Source organism: Nothoprocta perdicaria, unplaced genomic scaffold, assembly GCF_003342845.1.
Source record: "Nothoprocta perdicaria isolate Ctin4 unplaced genomic scaffold, notPer1 scaffold_227, whole genome shotgun sequence".
NCBI classification, from domain to species: Eukaryota; Metazoa; Chordata; class Aves; order Tinamiformes; family Tinamidae; genus Nothoprocta; species Nothoprocta perdicaria.
Window position 1 is genome coordinate 185344 of NW_020455449.1, and position 18639 is coordinate 203982.

Genomic DNA, 18639 nt, shown 5'->3' on the forward strand with positions numbered 1-18639 from the left:
CTGGATAGCCCAGCTCACAGGAGGTGGACCAGGATGGCCCAGCTCACGGGAGCAGCTGCTTCCGTATGGCCTGCGCTGCCGGGAGGGCTGCGGCAGAGACGGTACCAGGGTGCACACCGGCAGACGTGGCTGCACGGAGGTCATCAGGCAGCCTGCAGAGCAGCCAGGGCTCATGTCTGCTGAAAGGAGCGTGATGGAGAAGCCCAGGTCTCTGTGTCCCTGCTCAGGTCGATATTTCCCAAATTAATGTCTTCAGGATAAGGGCAAAGGTAACAATTAATTACAAAAAAAAAAAAAAAAAAATAGGACTACTCTATTATGATAACAGAATGTGCAAATGCAGTGGTTCTCAACTTTCTCCTCAAGCTCCCTTTCTGTTCTCCATCCAAGCTCATCTTCACCTGAATCCTCTTTTATTTTTTTCACGCCATGAATCCTCTTTTATTCTTAGTTTCCTCTTGCAGGAGTTAGACAAGTCATGGAGGGTGACAGTGATAGTGCTGCTCCTGAGTGCAGCGGGAACAGGGAGCTGCAAGCGGAGGGGCCGGCGATCCTGTCTTTGTGCCCGCGAGCTGGGCAGGGCTGTTTGTGACGGGTGGAGCCCTTGGTCGTTAGCTCCTGGAATCCACTCTTGGGATCCACTCCCCCCTCTAGAGAGGATCACGAGAGATGGCAGCAATGAAACGTGGCCTCCAGATGCAATGGAGAAGAGCGGTGTCTTACTGAGGGTTTACTGAGGGTTTACTGAGGGTTTATGCCAGGGTTACGCAGCACAGCGGTCACTGCCTGATTTTTGTTGTAATGACGTCTTTCAGAGGAGCCTTGCTGCCGTTATTAGTTCACTAATGGTGTTTCTTCACGTTGGAAGCTGAGTGCAACACAGTGGGTGCAAAACAAACTTCCAGCTGGTCATGCATGAAGTGTGAGCAGGCAGGCAGCCTGCGAGGTCGTGTTCTCGGAGCGAAGGCAAGGAAGAAGAACGGAATATCTTCCTGCAGACAGGTCTCTGTAATGCCCCTCTAATGCACCTGTACCTCTGCACAGGTGTGCTAAAATTAACTTTATTAAAAAGCCTTCACAGTGGGAAAAAAAAAAGAGATTTTTCCAGCTAATTTACCCAGAAGGCTTACCTAGAGAAGGGAAACAWATATTCTTCTATACAAGTCCCCGTGCAGAGGCAGCAAACTTCAGCAGTGTGGGGATAATGTACCAAGCTAAACTATTACTGTAGTTTGGGCTTTTTTTTGGAATTCATTTGGTTTCCTTTCCTAAATTTTCCAGGTCTGTACTTGTTTTGCAGGTGGTGGTAGCCCTGTAATTTTGCTTTAACTTTAATTGTAGTAGCCTGCTCAGAGCCTTAACTCCTTATTATCAATTAGCTGCACTTTTGTGCCCACCTTGTAGATGAAAATCTGAACTCAGAAGTGTGCAGCTGCCTTRTTTTATTTACAGCCACTTGAGAATCTCTTGTGCAACTTACATTTCAACCAGCAAGATTTTAAACACTGATAAATGCTGCATTCCACAAATAAAATTGTTATGGAATTAAACTGCAGCCATAGTGAATCACAGTTTTCTAACTCTTTTGGTAAAGTTCTTAAATTTTTAAAAAAATTAACGCTTTCAAACTAGATTTCTTTTTTGTTTGGTTGGGCTTTTTCCCCAGCACTCAGCCATATTCTTCATGTTAATATTCACTCTATAGCAAAAGGAGTTTTATAGACTTGTGTGCAGGATGTTCTATGCATACAAATAAGCTGCTTTTCAGAGCTACTTAGATGGTGCAGTATCCATTACATTTAGTGGGTAGAAGGAGGCCCAACAGTGGGTTACTCTGCTTAATTACAATTTGTTRTTTTCAGGCATAACTGGAGCATGAACTGAGCTAGAATATCAAAGCATCGAAACTCTGTTCATAAGTATTGTCTTGAGGTGACAGGAAATAAATATTGTGGAAATTCTCCTATTAAATCTTTTGTTTTAATGAGTTATAAAACTGTATCAATTTTAATTTTCGTGAGGCTTTGAGGACAAGCACGGTGGCTATAGAGTGATTCTCCAAGTCTGGCCAAATGCAGTTGTGCCAGCAGGTGCCTTTCTCATTTTGCTTCAAAGCAGTTAGCGTGCGGCATGTAGGCTCAAAAATCTCTTCTTCCTTTGGGTTTATTGAGAATTGAATGCACAATAAACTCTATTTCAGGCTTTCCTCCATGTTTAGCTCTTTCCAGATTTCTTCAATAGACTTTYAATTTCTTTCACTCTAGGAGGAAATTTCTGTCTCCTTCTTATCCAAGGTGGGTTAATGCCCTTGGCTGTCACTGCAAGGCCAATGCGGTCAGTTCTCATCTCTGTGGAGGTTTCCAACACCTCCTAGCAGGGAGGATCATTTGAACATTTGTCTTATCTCTAAAATGAAGATGTTCAGGTACGGGGTTTTTGGAAAGTGCAGYTGGAATTCTGGAGGCACCTGTTTCTTCCCGTTCATCTTAAATGTGTTCTGCGTTGGCAGGGGGAGATGCCCTACGACTCGACACTCTCCTGGAGTGGTGGCGAGAAAAGAACGGCACTTTCTGCTCCCGTCTCATCATCGTTTTAGACTGTGAGAACTCTCAGCCGTGGGTGAAGGAAGTCAGGAAAGTGAATGACCAGTACGTCGCTGTGCAGGGCGCCGAGATGGCCAAGGTCGTGGACCTCGAGGAGGCCGATCCGCCGCAGCTCGGCGACTTCACCAGGCAGTGGGTCGAGTACAACTGCAACCCCGGCAGCAGCATCAGCTGGTCGGAGAAGGGGCGCACGGTGAGAGCCGTGTACGGGGTGTCCAAGCACTGGAGTGACTACACGTTGCACTTGCCAACAGGCAGCGACGTGGCCAAGCACTGGATGATTTACTTCCCCCGCGTCACCTACCCCTTAGTGCATTTGGCAAACTGGTTTTGTGGCCTCAATCTGTTCTGGCTCTGCAAAGCGTGCTTTAGGTGCCTGAAAAGGTTAAAAATGAGCTGGTTTCTTCCCACGGTGCTGGACACAGGACAAGGTTTCAAACTTGTCAAATCCTAATTAGGAACCAAAGAGGAACATCAGTGGGAGTTCTGGGAACTTACTCATTTACAGTACAACGTACAACTTTTTATATGACTGTTTTCTTTGAATGAATGTGCTACATCAGGAGCTGCGCTCACCTTGTTCAGCTTTTTGAGCAGCTACAGAATATGCAACAGTTAGAAACTGCGTCTTAAACGGAAGAGGCTACGACTGTAATATTCAGGTTTTGTTACTGAACTGTATCTAAATATGTAAAAGACCTACTTGAAATGASCCTGCATTTGGAGACAGCTTTCGTGTTCGTCCGTGTTCCCTTTCCCGAGTGCTGAGCTGGGGCGGCCGCGGCTCCCGCGGATGTTCTGGCCAGTGTGTGTGTCCCCTGCACCAGGCTCAGGGACGGGACGGGAACGGAACGAATCTTCCATTCACTTTGTATGCCCTTGGAATTATAGGGAGGGGTCAGGGGTGCTGTAAAAAGCACTGAGCCAAAAATGAGAGTAGAAGAATGAAGAGCCATCGTAGGTAGGTAGCCACCAAAGATACCTGGGTTTATTTGCCTTTACATCTTCAGTCCCTGCCTGAATTTTCTACTGCCATCGATGGGAACTGGCTGGTAAAGGGAATTTTTCTGACAACAGTCTGACAATGTTTTGTTGCTGCCCACCAGATAAGGTTTTATTCAAGTGCTTTTTTTTTTAAAGCCTTATGTTACTTTCAAAATTCAGTATCTTGCAGTGATTTTTTCTTTTTAAATATACCYGAGAGTTAATTCACATATGGAATAACAAATGTACTGAGAAGGGTTTTTTTCCTCACCTGCCAGGGTGGTTCTGACTTTTTCAGACTTTTGCTAGTTTGTATTTTGAAAAGATACCCTGAAGAAGTAACATAGCAAAGAAAATGGTCCATAAATAARCAAATAAATAAATAAGAGGAACAAAAGCAAACGTTGCCTTGTTCCGCATTAACCTGAAGTCTTTGCCTAAGAGCTCAGTCCTGTTCCACGCCGAGCATGGGGCTGACCCAATGAGTTCATTATCTATTTAAACTAAGGACAAACAACTGGAGTGAAAGAACGTGTTATTCCTTAGGAAGGAATTGAATCTTGAGCTTTCCTCAGCTTTGCTGTCCAGGTTGTTATTTCTTCCAGTTACAGAAGATTGGGAGGACTCCACAAGTCCCATGTTCCTTTCTGTGGGAGAAGCTGCATAGCTCTCTAGCCTGCTTGCTGAAATACCAAAAATCAGGAATCAAACAGCGAGCTGCTAAGTCRGGACACTTTGTGGCAACTTTTTTTSTGTACGTGTGTGCAATCTAAAASAGATACAGAGTTTACTTTTTTCCTGTTTTCATCAGTATTTTAATTAAAATATTAGGCAGTAGTGATATTGGTCTAAAGTATAATTTATTTTATTTTTTAATACCTGGAAAGATGTTAGGAGTCCTTCAGTTCTTTGCCTTCAGGAACTTTTCTATTTCATTTGAACTTTTGATGCACGTAGCTGAGAGAATCTGCTGTTACAGCCACTGCTCAGCGCCCGACAGCGAGGGTGCAGCCCTGCCCGTCCTTCCCGCCGCTTCCAAGGGGCTGCTCCAGGGGATTTGCAGGGAACAGCCCCAAGGCTCCGTAAGGAGGCAGCCCCTTCCCGGCAGTTTGAGCCGTCTCCGAGCCGCAAACCCCAACTGGAGCAGGGTGCGCAGCCACTCGTGCCCTTGTGAAGTGGCTTTGCTTGCCCTTGTACCCAGACTGCTCAGACAGCAACACAGACGGTTCCAGTTGGAGCCCGGGGACAAACTTTACAGCCCAAAGATCCTTTAAATGTGGAACGGTTGTGGCATTTGGCAGGAAGTTCTTTCTCATTTTGAGAAGCTGTGAACATCAACTCTAACACTTCCCACTAATTATGAGGGGCAAACCCTGTTCTCCACCTGCTCCTGCCGTGTTTTTGTGAATGTCATCCGTGTTTTTGTCCAACGAGAGGAGCGGGAAGCGCGGGGCTGGCTGAGCCGGCCCGGGCAGGGCGGCATCTCCGCGCTGCCCCTTAGGGCCCTGCTCCTTAAAGGGTCTCCAGGTTACTTACCAAGGCATGGGATCTTCCCTGGGATAGGCTGGGTCATCCTTATTTAGCAGTTTGTTGAATGAGAGCTAAACCTGGCCAAGAAAASGTTATTGGCAAAACTAATCATGTGCTTGAAGGTTTTTTCCCCGTTTTCTCAATGACAGAATTCAATTTCTCCGAATTTCAAACAGCTTAAACATTTAGTGTTCCTGCTGTGGTGTTGGTTGGGTTTTCCTGTAACAGGAAAGGCGAAGTGAAAGCAGGGCTTTAACCTGGGAGACGCGTTTGGGAGCGCACAGCCTGCGGCCTTTCCTGTGGGCAGAGCCGGCCTTCGCGTCCCAGGTGAAGGAGACCCAAATGTGGGGTGCAAGGGGAGTCCCGGGGGGCGGCACGAATCCCCCCCTGCCACTGCAGGGCCAAGTGCTCGAGCGGCGCCGCCGCATCCCGGGAGAGGAGGATGGATTCAGGAAGAGCGATGGGAGCCGCATTCCAGGAGCGCTGCTGCACGCGCGGCCGCCCACACACAGGTTGTTCCGCTGAGCTGGGAATGCTGCCTGGCGTGGAGCGAGCGACAGCGCGTGGTCTGAATCTGGGCGTTTTTGAGGTTCTCTCCACTGCCGATTCTGAGTGTTGTTACAAAGTTTGTTACCATTTACACCGCAGCAGTAGTTTTGTTTTCACTCGGTTTCGCTTGCACTTAGAGGATCAWTCTTGCTGAAACATCCAGATGCACCAAGTGCTACAGACCTAAGTCCTCGCGAGGGATTCAGCTTGCAAAGTCGCAGCAGTGTTTGTCTCTGAATAAGTACGGGGGGAAAAGCCATTCAGCTGGTGTTTTGCACTACCAGAGTTTCATACTTGCAATTCATTATTTTTTGTATGTCTTGTGATTCTTGTCTGACATCAGCTAAATYTTTTCTCAGATATGATTTCTCCAGCTTTATTAGTTTTCACTTTATTTTGCAAAGCATAATTAACGTGTTACCAGACAATGTAACTGGGTTAAGGTTCTGCTTCCTGAGTACCTTGCTGTGGGAGGATTTTTACAGGGCATACCGACTTCAGATTTGTAAATAAACTTTTGTGTATTTGTGATATTGCTTAAATATATTTTGCTGTTTGGGATGTTCATTTCCATTTCATGTTTTTCTTTATGCCTCAAATCACTTGCAAATTTTCTGTATTTTCTCTTGAATTACATGTTGTTTTTTTCACTATAGCTTGTTTCAGAGTATTTTTTTAGACAAAAATTGCCGCAGAGTTTGCTGAAAAACATGAAGGCTGATGTGTGGTTAACACTAGGAGAAAGGAGAAGTAATCGCTGGAATGATGAACACGAGAGGCCTTTCACCTTGTCACAGGATGGYTGAGGTTGGAAGGGACCTCTAGAGMTCATCCAGTCCAACCCCCTGCTCCAGCAGGGACACCCAGAGCACGGGGCACAGGGCGGCATCCAGGCGGGTTTGGAAGATCTCCAGRGAAGGAGACTCCACAGCCTCCCTGGGYAGAATTCAGCCAAATTTGTTGTCTTCTCCAGTAAGATCCAAGTCTAAAGTTAATGAAGGATTTCTGCATGAATTGGATCAAGCCTCGGCGAATGAATTGGAAAAACACCTTTGGCAGCGTAGAAGGCTGACRAAGCCAACTCTGCAGGTTCGTTGTTCCCCTCGGGAGGCGGCGGGAGCTCCCTGCGGAGGCTGCGTGAGGAGCGAGCGCGCAGCAGAGCCCCGGGCGAGCGCGGCCCCCGGGGACAGGCGAGGGGCGGCCACGGTGCCCCCCACGGTGCCCCCCACAGCACCCCCCACAGCACCCCCTGCACCACCCTCTCAGCAAAGCACACCCGCGTGCCGTGGTGGCTCTGCTCTTCTATTAAACAGGAGGAACAGTTCAGACCCTTGTACTTCATGATGGAATCTATTACTTTTGCATCTTTTTAATATCTTTTTTTTTTTTTTTTTGCAAGTCAGATTTCTGTGGATCGCTGCATTGCCCGCCCCGTGCTGCCCAAGTTCTCTGCAGTGCGATAGCTTCTGACCTCTTCCCATCTGCTGCAGCTGGGAACTGGCTCGTAGAGGACAGAACCACCTTTCTGTTGCACGAGGTRGTAGCGAGCTGGAATTTCACAAGAACGTGTGACATTGTAGAAAACACAGGCACTGCCGAATGCCTGGCAGTGGCACCGCAGAGCGTCTTTGGCCCGTGCTGGTGCTGCTGGGCCCAGGATCTCTCAGCTTTGCCACGAGCCCTCGCGAGCAGCACGGCTGCGGCCGCGCGCCGCCCTCTGCTTCCTGTCCCGGGAAGCCACAAGCCACCTCTGTCCCCATGTCCCATCCACGCACAGGGCTTCCCTCGCTTCTTTTTCCTCCCTCCGTTTAATGGTTTTGGTGGTGGAGGAAGTGAAACCTGACAAAATGGACCATAAACAAAGAATAAAAGCTATATGGATGTGCAATTAATGTTTCTCCTTGGGTGCTGTTACACACTGCAGTTGTAAACCAAATGTAATCTAAGCACCCCAACTATAGAGTATTTATTTATGCCCTTATGTGGTATAAGCGTAAGTTATTTTAAGCAGCTTTTTAAATTCAAGTCTCTCTGAAATGATCTCTGTTTCATTTCACAAAAAAAAAAGCTTCTGTTAGTTGGAGTAATGACACTGTTGGTTAGRAAAGACAACAAGACGTAACATTGCGTGTTTCAATGCACTTGAACTCAGTCTGAAAAATGTTTGGAAGGAAACGGAAAGATGTCAGTTTTGTTGTTGTTTTTGTTTGTTTTTAACCATTAAACCTGCCCCACGCACCACTCGGTGCCAGAGCAGGTTGAGCGGGCGGCCTTGGACAGGGAGCATCTCCTGGCGCTGCCCTTCCCGCTGCTGCGTTTCCATCGCGTCTTCACCGTGTCGCCCGCCACCATGGTCAGCTAAAACACGCTCTTACACCCCCATGTTAGCCTGGACGCGTAAAAAGCTGGAGCAGATAAACGACTTTCACGTGTCAGAGCTCGCCTCAGGCCTCTGGATGAGGCACTGCCTTATTTTCCCAACGAGATGCCTACCTTGCGCCGCTGTGAAGGACTCAGCACCCTCGGGGGTGTCAGGCTGTTGAGGGCGCTGAGGAGGGAGCCGTACCCAGTATCCACAGGCAGCTGCCTGCAACTAATGCCACGGAAATTCAAAACTGAGTTGTTGCCCTGCCACAATTACAGCCCCAAGGTGCTTTAGGACACTGGGGTTCATACCCGGTGCCACTCTGGGCTGCGCTGGGGAGTGGCCGGGGCCAACTCAAACCGCGCTGAAGGCGACGGAGACGCGGATCGGGATCCCCCGATCGCAGAGAGCTCTGTGCTTAATGGCTGTGAAATCCATGCGGACCCAGCGCCTGCCACCCCACACACGCAGAGCCRGGACACGGCGGCACCGCTTGTGCCAGCCCAGCTGCCTCTGGAAATCAGAACAGCACCAGTCAGAGATTGGCAATAGCCAGAGGAGACGGAGAAATCTGTACAAAATGTTTGCTTTATGAATTGTGCATAGGGTCCCTAGGTACCATGGTGCTGAATTCATTACAAATGTATAAAAGAACCATTAAGAGGAATGGGAGAGGGGGAACGCTAACAAATTAGGTTTGTGTAGCTGAAAGCCCTAAAGATTTATTCTGCCTTGCAGAAAAGTATAAAGATTCTTATCCTTAGAGAAAGGTTACTGTTCCTAGGGAGGAAAAAGCAGAGGAAAAAAAATAACAGGAGTTGAGAGAAAAACACGCAGTAGCAGATGGACCAAACTCAGAGCCATGGCTGGAAGGACAGGATTCGCAGGCTTAGGTTGTTTCTGCAAAAATAATAATGATTAAAAAAAGAACACTTGTGAAGCCTCTCCCTTGTTCTCTCTGCACTGCTCTGCTGGCGTTCCCTGCAAAACAGGGTAGCTGCAGGCAAACACACAAGGGAGGGACCTCGGTGTCGTGGTGGATGGCAAGATGACCATGAGGCAGCAGTGTGCCCTGGTGGCCAAGAAGGCCAACGGGATCCTGGGGTGCATTAAGAAAAGCGTCTCCAGCAGGTCGAGGGAGGTGGTCGTCCCCTATACACAGCCCTGGTGAGGCCACATCTGGAGTACTGCGTCCAGTTCTGGGCTCCCCAGGACAAGAGGGATGTGGAGCTGCTGGAGAGAGTCCAGCGCAGGGCTACCAGGATGATCAGRGGCCTGGAACATCTGCCCTATGAGCAAAGGCTGAGGGAGCTGGGTCTGTTCAGCCTGGAGAAGAGGAGGCTGAGGGGGGACCTGATCAGTGTGTTTAAATACCTCAAGGGAGTGGGAGTGAGGAGGAGGGGGGCGGCCTCTTTCCAGTGGTGGGCAGTGATAGGACTAGAGGAAAAGGCTGCAAACCCAAGCACCAAAAGTTCCGCAGGAAATTAAGGAAAGATTTCTTAACAGTGAGGGTGACAGAGCCCTGGAACAGGCTGCCTAGGGAGCAGATGCCAAGATTTTCTGTTTCAAGGACAGCTTCTCAAACACAGTATCTGTTACATGTAAGACAAAGCCGCAGGGCAGGAGCCGGCCAGCGCCGCGGGGTGTCCAGAGCAGGGTGCCCCGTGGCCGCCACGTCTCCTTGGCCACTCGAATCCAGGGGCTCTGCAGGCGGCAGCGGCCCAGGACGGTGCTGCCGAGGACGGGGCTCCAGCCAGGCCTCGGGCTCTGCTTCTTTTCACTCTGCTCTGGGGCTCCAGGGCCTTGGTGAGCGCAGGCGGCGCTTTCTCTGCTGGGTTTGAAGCGCAGCTCTGCTGTATAAAATCACCCAGATKAGATAACAGGCTGTTTAAAGAGCTATTGTGTTCGTATGAAAGAGATTTTATGAATGTACAAGATCGAAGGGTGGCATCCACTGATGAGGCAGTGAGTTGTGGAGTGCTCGAGCGCAGGCGGGAAGCAGCAGGACACCCTTCTTACAGCCTGCAGCCCTCGTGTCACACGCCYCGGCACAACAACCAGGCAAGGCCGCCTGGTGCAGGGTACAAGGCGAAACAGTCTGCACTATCTGCTTGGTTGCCATAATAAGATAAAACCAGTAAAACTCAGATAGCAGGAAGGAATCAGGTAACTGACACCTCATCTGCAAATACGATAAATGTTATTGGAGCCACTCAGGAGGGCCCAGCTATCTGAGCAAGCCAGAAGAGGCTGATCTGCCCAACGAAGAACCAAGCCTTCAGACCAGGCTGGTCTCCATTCACAGGGAAAGTGTCTATAAAGTGTTTATAAACTATAAACACTGGAATTAGCTCCTGGAGGCTTGCAGGATGTCCACAGCATCTCCAAGCACCTTCAATTCTGGGTAAGCAATTTGTCCTCCTGAGGAGGACACCAAACCTCAGCTTAGCGTGTGGCAGCGCTCCTGCAAATCTACTCAGTAGTTTCTAAAGTGTATCACAAAACTGAGTTATATAAGAAAGATTTATGGGGTTGCAGAGTGGGGAAATATTTATATGGTCGCTTCTTTTCTGGATTTTGTTGCCGGGCACCAGCTGTTCTGTGGCAATTCTGAGACAGCAACAAGAAGAAATGGAAGGCAGTCTGAAATGGCTGTGCACAAGCACTCCATAAGCTGTTGAAATGTTACCACTTGCACTTATCCTGGAAAGGTCTGTTGGTCACTGTGTGAGGCTAGATGTTAAGCTGCACTCTTACTCTAGTTTATTTTCTAGTTCTCTCCTCAGTTCTTCGCTGAATAACCTCCACAGGCAGCTAAGCTGTGAGTCCTGCCAGGTGGTGTTGCAGACGCCCAAAGCTTACATGGATTAAAGAGATACAGGACAAACTCAGGAAACAGAGCTGCACAGACGGCTTTGAAATGCAAAGTTCATAACCAAGGTCAGGAAACCTCCCAGCTACAAAGCRCTTGCCCTGTCCTCACAGCTCTTCCCATTTTAGGCCATCCTCAGAAATGCAGCACTGGACTAGATGGGCCATCTACACAGACCTGGTAGAGGTGCCTATGGCCACACGGTGCATGTTAGAGTCCTCTCTCCCCCGAAACCCTGCAGGGCACTGGCCCACACGCTCCTCATGGCACTGCAAACACACGGGATGGCTCCGGAGACCGGAACGCTAGCCTGGAGTTACTGAGTCACAGCCACGGTTTGGGCTCAGTGTTAAACGAGTGTGAGGGGCTATTCGCTGTCTGTTTGACCATCCCAGGTTCTCCAAGATCAATCAGTAAAATATCTCAGAAGCCTAAACTGTGAATTTATCTTCATTTTTAGGCCCACACTGGATTTCAGGGCAGTCACTGAGCAGCCCTTCGTGCTCACAATTGTGTCACTCGGCCAATTCGACCTATAATGGTAAAGCTGAAATAAAAACCTCGGAGTACCACTGTCATGAAAGACCTGATTCTGTGTTTGCTCTCTCTTCTTCTCCAGTTACTGTTGCTGTTCTTTATATTTTCTGGGCGTTTTCAGTTAYGTTAGTTACAGTTTTGATGTCTTCAGAATTTATGAGGCACTCCAGACCGCAGAGAGGAAATAAGTCAAAACTGGTCACAAAGCTTTCAGTTCACAGCTCATTCCAGCTCATCCATCTTTCACTTTTTATTTATTTATTGGGTTGTCTCTTCTGCAGCAGAAATCTTGCTCTGAGCGCCTGAGCTCAGATGCGGCTCCTATTTCCAGCCATTAAAGTCTACCCGAAACAACTGCTTGGCTGAAGGAGCAAAAAGCAGGGGATGAAACACAGGATGAGGAGCTCCGGCCACGCTCGCCTGTGGCAGCAGATGGAGCAAATATGGGAGAACTGTTTGTTCCACGTCACCATGGTCAGGACAACTGCACTGACCCTCCTGCCTCACCGCCCTAGGCAGGGGGCTCTTCATAAGGAGCCAGCCAAAGGGCAGCCATAATATACTCTTAAAACAGGATTTTCAGAGCTTTCCACCAAAATCATTAATGTCAAACCAACACAGCTTGAGGCCCTGTATCAATCTTCCTCAGAGCTCACTTCCTCTGGAGTCTTTTTTCTCTGTAAAAATGTTATTTTAAAAATAACAGGGGGAAAAAWTTGTCCTACTGGCAACAAGACTCTTGACTTATTAAGCTAAGCTAAGCTCACTTTGCCGTGACCTGGCCCTGGGTTCACGTCCCTGAGGTGATTCGCACCTCAAGTCCAGCGTGGCAGGACCTGAACCCTGCGGGCACCTCCTCTCAGTGTCCTGCCCTCTGCTCATGTGTGGCCAGAAACRCTCGGTTCTCAGCTTGCCAGGCAGCGAGCCACCTAACTCGGCCTTGCGAGCGCCTCGGAGCCTTTACACTAGCTTTTCCCCAGGTCATCTCCTTGCAGAGCTAGACCTCTGCGTCGAGGACAGACCTCCAAACACTCCAACCAAAAGCCAGTACGAGATTTTGGTTGGTGCTYCAACCTAAAGCTGATATGAGATGCTCCCATTTAACAAGAAGAGGGCTGGTTCACGTTGTCTAGAAGGATGCCAGGGTCTGAGAGCCCAGGGCACCGAATTCCCCTGAGCCCCCCATCCAGCTGCACACATGAAACATCTCTGGGGCCAGACCTGCAGCAGATGCCCCACTAAAGTTGCTCCCCTACATCAACACCCTGCTCATGAGGCTGTAGCAGGAAGTAAGTTGAGACCAGGCACGTCACGGGCAAACAGCTCCAAATACCAAGTTATGGGTAAATAAGAAAATTCCTGTCYGCTTGCCAAACACCTGCTGTTTTATGAGGGCGGACGGGGGTTAAGGACCCAGAAACAGCTTGTCTTTGTGTACTGCAAATCCCACCCTGTACATCCTTGTGCTGCAAGCAGGAAAAACAGCACCGAGTATTTACTCACTGTCCTTCATCTCAGGAAACCATGCCTGAATGCAGACACAGGAAGCTGTGCTTTAAATGTCAAAATACACTTTAAAAGCTTTGTCTCAATTAAGCTTTTTCAAGCTGTAGAAATATGAACAGCTTTGAGAATAATGCAACATAGGAAGAAACTAAATTACTTCTGTGTTTTTGTTCTCCCTTTCATAAACCAGTCTCCTGAAGTCAAGCACCAATATACCAACGCATTTTCCACCAGTGGTATTTTGCACATCAGTAAGAGCTCATAATTTTATTTTGAATTGGYATTTGCACACTCAATTAGTCAAATTCACTTCATAGTGTGACCCAGTACGTGCCTTACAACTTGGCTTCTTAGGGTTATTCATGAATGTTAAAGCACAACACGCATACAGGAAAGCATATTGCATTCCTGCATGCTCAGACCAGAATAAAATAGCTGCTGTGCTCCATTGTGCTCCCTGTCTTTCTTCAGAGCGCTGGGTCAGGTCTTTCATCTCAGAGAGAAATATTTGCAAGGAAATATCAAGGAAATTCTGTCTACTTGTACAATTTCCAGTTGGGGACATATGGAGATAAATGAGCCAACCATGTCTAGAGTGATGCAGTCCATAGAAACAGAGGACACCAGCCCACCAGCCTTGAAAACCTTTTTTTTTTTTTTCTTTTCTTTTTTTTTTCTGTATTTTTTTAAAAGTATAGAATTCGCTCTAGGAAGCAAGCCAAAACTACACTTAGTGCATTGTTCCAAAAGACAAGTGCACTATCCCCGTGGCTTTTGGCCCCATGCAGGGTGTGGGTAGTCAGCCCTGGGCTTCATCAAACATTTAAGGAGGCATCACAAGCACAGCCCCCCTCTTSCCATATTTGACACTTTCTCCCACCTAAGCTAGACTTTTCAGACAGGTCCTAATTGAAAAGTAAGCCTCTGGCAAGTATGAAATGTTAATGCCAAGCCATCTGAGATGTCCAAGTGAAAGGAAAACTTTTTAAAGAAATTGAAGCTGATAAAAAGATATCTGCTGGAGTAACTGAAAAACTTGCCAAAAAAGGACCAAAGAAGTGCTGAACAAGGGTTTAGAAACGAAGCACGGCTTTAGCACTGTTGTGGTGCGTACGGCATTCTTCACGTGTACATATGTAACATTTCTTGGACATCAGCTGTACACATTCCTCCACTTCTTCTTAATAAGCTTTCATTTCTCATCCACATCAATGTTTCAAATTCAGAAACAATTCATAATACAAGATAATGTAATTACACTACAAGATAGTTTAATTTGCAAKTTCATTCCTTGCCAAGAGTAGAGCAGCAGAATTCGCAACTCTAAGTAAAACCTATTTTATGCCAAATACCCTTGCCAAAGCACTCTAATGAGCTGGCACAGGATGGCCTCCCAGGAACATCCCGCTGTCGGCAGGGCTTTCCAGKCATTGCTGGTACCTCATGACCACTCTTTTTTTTCCCCAGGGTTGTCATTCTGTTCCACCCTATGCCAAAAAAAAAGCATGAGAATTTCCTCTCTCAAGCACTGCACACATTAAAAAAGCAGGTCACTTCAGTGTATTTTACTTCAGCTCTGTCGTGCCTGGAAATATTAAACAGTGCTATTAAATATTTACAGTGGAAYTGTTGTGTCACTGACAGAGGAAGCCCAGCGGTCAGCGCTAGCGTGTGTGCCGCAAAAGGCAATAGCAGACCCTGACTCACATGCAGAAGGGAGAAAAGTCAGAATAATGTGGGATTCGGTCGCTGTAAGTGCTCACATGAATAAGTGAAATACCCCATACCCTGAAAACCTTGCACAGCTGGAACTTGTCCAAATGGTCTCGTGGAAAAGCTGAAGGTTTCACTCATTGGTCTAATGGGACCGGAGAATATTCAAACATTTGAAGGCCTCTCTTGACAAAATAAGCATGTCCCTCCCAGGAGAAATAAAATAAAAATTAATAAACAAGATAGATCAAAGCACTGACTCTATTTATTTCATCATCATGAGCAAAATTAAAAATAGATGTCTCATAAAGTCCCACTAGGGGAAGCTTTCCTGAAGAAATCCTAGAATTTCCTACCACTGTCCAGCAGGCACAACCCTTCCCTTCAGTGACATACCTAATTCTCTGAATGCCTTCATTATAGGTAGAGAAATTGCTGCTCAGAGGTAGTTACACCCATTAATTCACATGCTTGGTCATGTACTGCCACCTCCTAGCAATGTGGCCAAAGAGTTGAGAATAGCAAAAGAGAGAGAGAGAGAGAAATAAATGTAGAGAAAAACTGAGAGAGAAACAACCCAAGAGCTAAAGCTTCCCTGAGGGCTGGCTTGTAAAGTGCTCTAGTGAATATGAAGCTGTGGGGTGATATGAATGTGCGGACTGGTTGTGGGTCACAAAAACTACTAGCAAGTCTCCATGACCAGACTCCTCTGGAGGTAGCCAGTCATCTCCAGGTCAATACTAGCCTGTGCATGGGACATAGTGACCAACACTGAGGGGAAAACACCAACCTGGGGAGAGATGTGTGGGACAGCCTTGGAGCCCCAACTTTGCTACTCAACAAAAAGCAGCTTTGTCAGTGGCTGCAGATCACAGGGAAGCAGCCATGTTAAGAACTTATCCTGGATGCCCTTGATTCAGTGCAAAAATGTTTTAGGCTCAGGAAGGGAAAATCTGTTCCCCAGACACGAGGTGACTTGTCCTAACTAAAGAACTCCAGCAYGAGAACGATCATGTCTCTGAAGATAAGATAAGCAACCTGCAAAGCTGTGAGAGCAGCATGCCAATACCAGACTCCCTAATCTCTTCAAAAGCAAGTCAGCAGCACTGTCAGGGTGCCTGCTGTCTCTTGCTGTGTCTGCTCAGGAGCAATCAATTATGTCTGAGCAGGTTATTTACTGGGTGCTGACAGGAGCCTGTGCTCATCTGATGTAAGAAATAAATAAATAAACCAGAAGGACAGCTGGTGGGGGTTGGGAGTGATAAAGCTTGAATGGGGTTGGAGCAATTAAAGGAACTTTGCTCTTCCTCTTTGCTTTTCTTTGTGAGCAGAGCCACTCGCTCCGAAGGGTGGTTGGTYACAGAGGTGGGTTTATAGCATTAATGCACTGTGCCGTAGGGGCATCCATGGGCTCTGTGGACAGGGTCTCTCCCCACGGAGACCAATCCCGTCCTGTGCTTCTCTGGTCAAGAAAACTTTTATCAAAAGCAGCTTTTTTTATTATTATTTATGAATGATTGCCCAAGCAGTGTCCAGTGAGCCACAAGGAAGTATGAATCTGGGTAGTGAAGGGGATGATGTGAGGCTGGTGACCTCCATGTAATAGCCTGCCCCTGGTAAGAGTATATTGGACAAGGCAGAAATTGTGGCAATAGAAACTATGAGCAAGTAGAAAGAACCCTATCCATRGGAACATTGTGTGGCCCTGATGAAAGCTGTCACAGCAGCATTTCTGTTGCTATGAGGGGACAGTTTCTATTATTAATTTAAACTAGCTGCCTTTATGCCATGTGTGAGTTGGAACGGCTATAGCTTCTCAATGGCTGGGGAGAAATTGAAGACTTACTTTGTGATGTTGCTTGTCTTTAATTAAATGCATCCAAAAAAAAAAAAAAGGAAGCAAAGTAACTGCTCTCTTACATTCAGCAGGAAGTTTATGTTCCTGTGATCTATTTAGTTTGTGCCTGTATTTTTTTTAATCCTTTAATATTGTATGAAACTTGCTATTATATGTCATGAATATGGCTGTAAAACTGAATATTGTAAAATACGAGGACTGAACAATTCATGAAATGCAATGTGCAATTTTGTTAAAACTTGGCATGTGTTATACTGTCTTTCCACTTCAGAACCTATTTCACTGAAATCTTGATTATTTTCTTTATACACTGTCATTTATATTTCAGAAAAACATCAGGGAGTCCCCTCTGAATATGTTATATATTTCATGAAAATTGTCGAGTATGAGAACAGGATTTTTTGGTTAGAAGTTGCTCTATTACAGAACTTTTTTTTTCCTTCACTTACACAGATGTGACATACTTATTCTTTCAAAAACAAAAGCAGAAGTAATTTTACTGTAATAAACTACACAAAAGGAGAAAGCTTGTGAGCTTAATGAGTCATGAATCTTTGATGTTTACAGCAAGTATTGTGTGACTTTATCAAAGCCTAAGGGACCTCAAGTTTCCAATTACTTGCCCATTTCATCTGGCTCCACAACTTAGAGGCAAGGATGCATCCTTCCTTTACGTTAGTTGCCACAAGGCAGTGGGAGAGAGCCCTCACCCGGGTGTGCTCTTTCAATGTAGCTTTTGAATCAGAAATTCAGTTGCTAATGCCCTCTATTATGGTCAATGTAGAAAAGAAGCATTGGCTGCTCTTGATAAAAACAAACTCTTTTGGTCTGCTTTCCAGTAGGATGCTTCTTTGTCTGCAGGAACAATCCTCACTTCTTCTTGCTTTCCTACAGTCTTACTGTTTGTGGTGAGATTTTGATCCAAACCAAAAATGGCCTTTTCCTATTAACTTTGCAAATTTCTGTTTTGAACCATGAGAAATCCTCTGCACCCCTGAAACCACTTGCTGACAGTCTTAAACTTCTAGATGTTGAATGTTTCCTCCTGTGTTTTTTTTTCCTCTCCTTCTGCCCTTCTCCTTTCCTTTGGCAAGGAAGAAGGAAGCTGTCCTTGAGAGCTGCAGCAGCTCCAGTTCCAACAATGTTCAAGGCCATTTCTGAATTAACATAGCTAACAGGATGTGTTCCCCTAGCCTCTGAGGTGTTCTGAGATGTTTGCCTCTTCCCTAGGCTGGAGGCAATAAGTTGCTTTCCACCCTGTTTTGCCTGTGGGTGACGCTGTGCCATTAAGAGCATCCTTTGTTTATTCCCCCGATGTTTGAGCTCCAGGTAGGTAGGGAATTGTTTGCTGTGGGCTATTGACCAAGAAGAGCTGATGGCCATCAGCAGGTTCTTGTCACCAAGGCAGGGAAGTGCTTTCCAAGTACGGTAGCAGGGAAGTGCTTAGGAAAGCCATGGAAGAAATTCCATATTTAGGATGAACATTTAGGATTACATGTGGGATAGAAAAGCATTTCCACATAACTTTTTAAAAAAGAATATCTGTGCAACAGGAGACAGAGAAATGCTGTATCACCCATGTCGTGCTGTAATTCTGAGTTGTCTGTCAAACAAGTCATCTCAGCAACCCCGTGACAGAACTGAATATAGCTACTTTGAATGGAGTCTAGCTCCTAGACTGATCTATCAACTCCTTTCACTGTAAGGGTTTGCTACCTAAATCTAGCATGTGCTAGAGGATCTTGGAGGAGCTGATCCCTCAGCCCAGCCCTGAGACTTCCCAAACATTAAAAACAGCTCTAGGATGTGCAGATTGGCTGTTGATGCCAGACTTCTAAAACTCTGAGGCAACCCAAGAGAAGCCTGGCTTGCACTGGAGACTTCTCTTGTGAACCTGTGAACCCAAATGTGTTTGCAGCTTCGGGGGCTTTTCTTTGTGTGTAGTGATGTGAGGCTTGTGGTGGTGCTTTCTGACAAGATCCAGTCCAGGAATATGATAAAAATACTGCCAGAGGTCTGTACTCTTGGACAGTTTGCTCAGGAAGTGAGGTTTACATAACTCTCCGTGTGCAATGTTTTTGTTTGTCAGCAACTTTCAAAWGCTGTGGTTAACTTAAATCTC

The 18639-nt window shown here is 46.7% G+C and overlaps 1 protein-coding gene across 3 annotated transcripts in view; it reads left to right on the forward strand.

Moving 5' to 3' along the window:
- The window catches only part of TMEM168 (transmembrane protein 168), a 20533-nt gene extending 16932 nt beyond the window's left edge, over positions 1 to 3601 (forward strand). For all 3 annotated transcript variants that reach the window (XM_026039288.1, XM_026039289.1, XM_026039291.1), the window contains exon 5: positions 2510 to 3601. In XM_026039288.1, the coding sequence (XP_025895073.1) occupies positions 2510 to 3057 (548 nt within the window). In that variant the 3' untranslated portion in view covers positions 3058 to 3601. The remainder of the gene's footprint in view (positions 1 to 2509) is intronic.
- The last annotated feature ends 15038 nt before the right edge of the window (positions 3602 to 18639 follow it).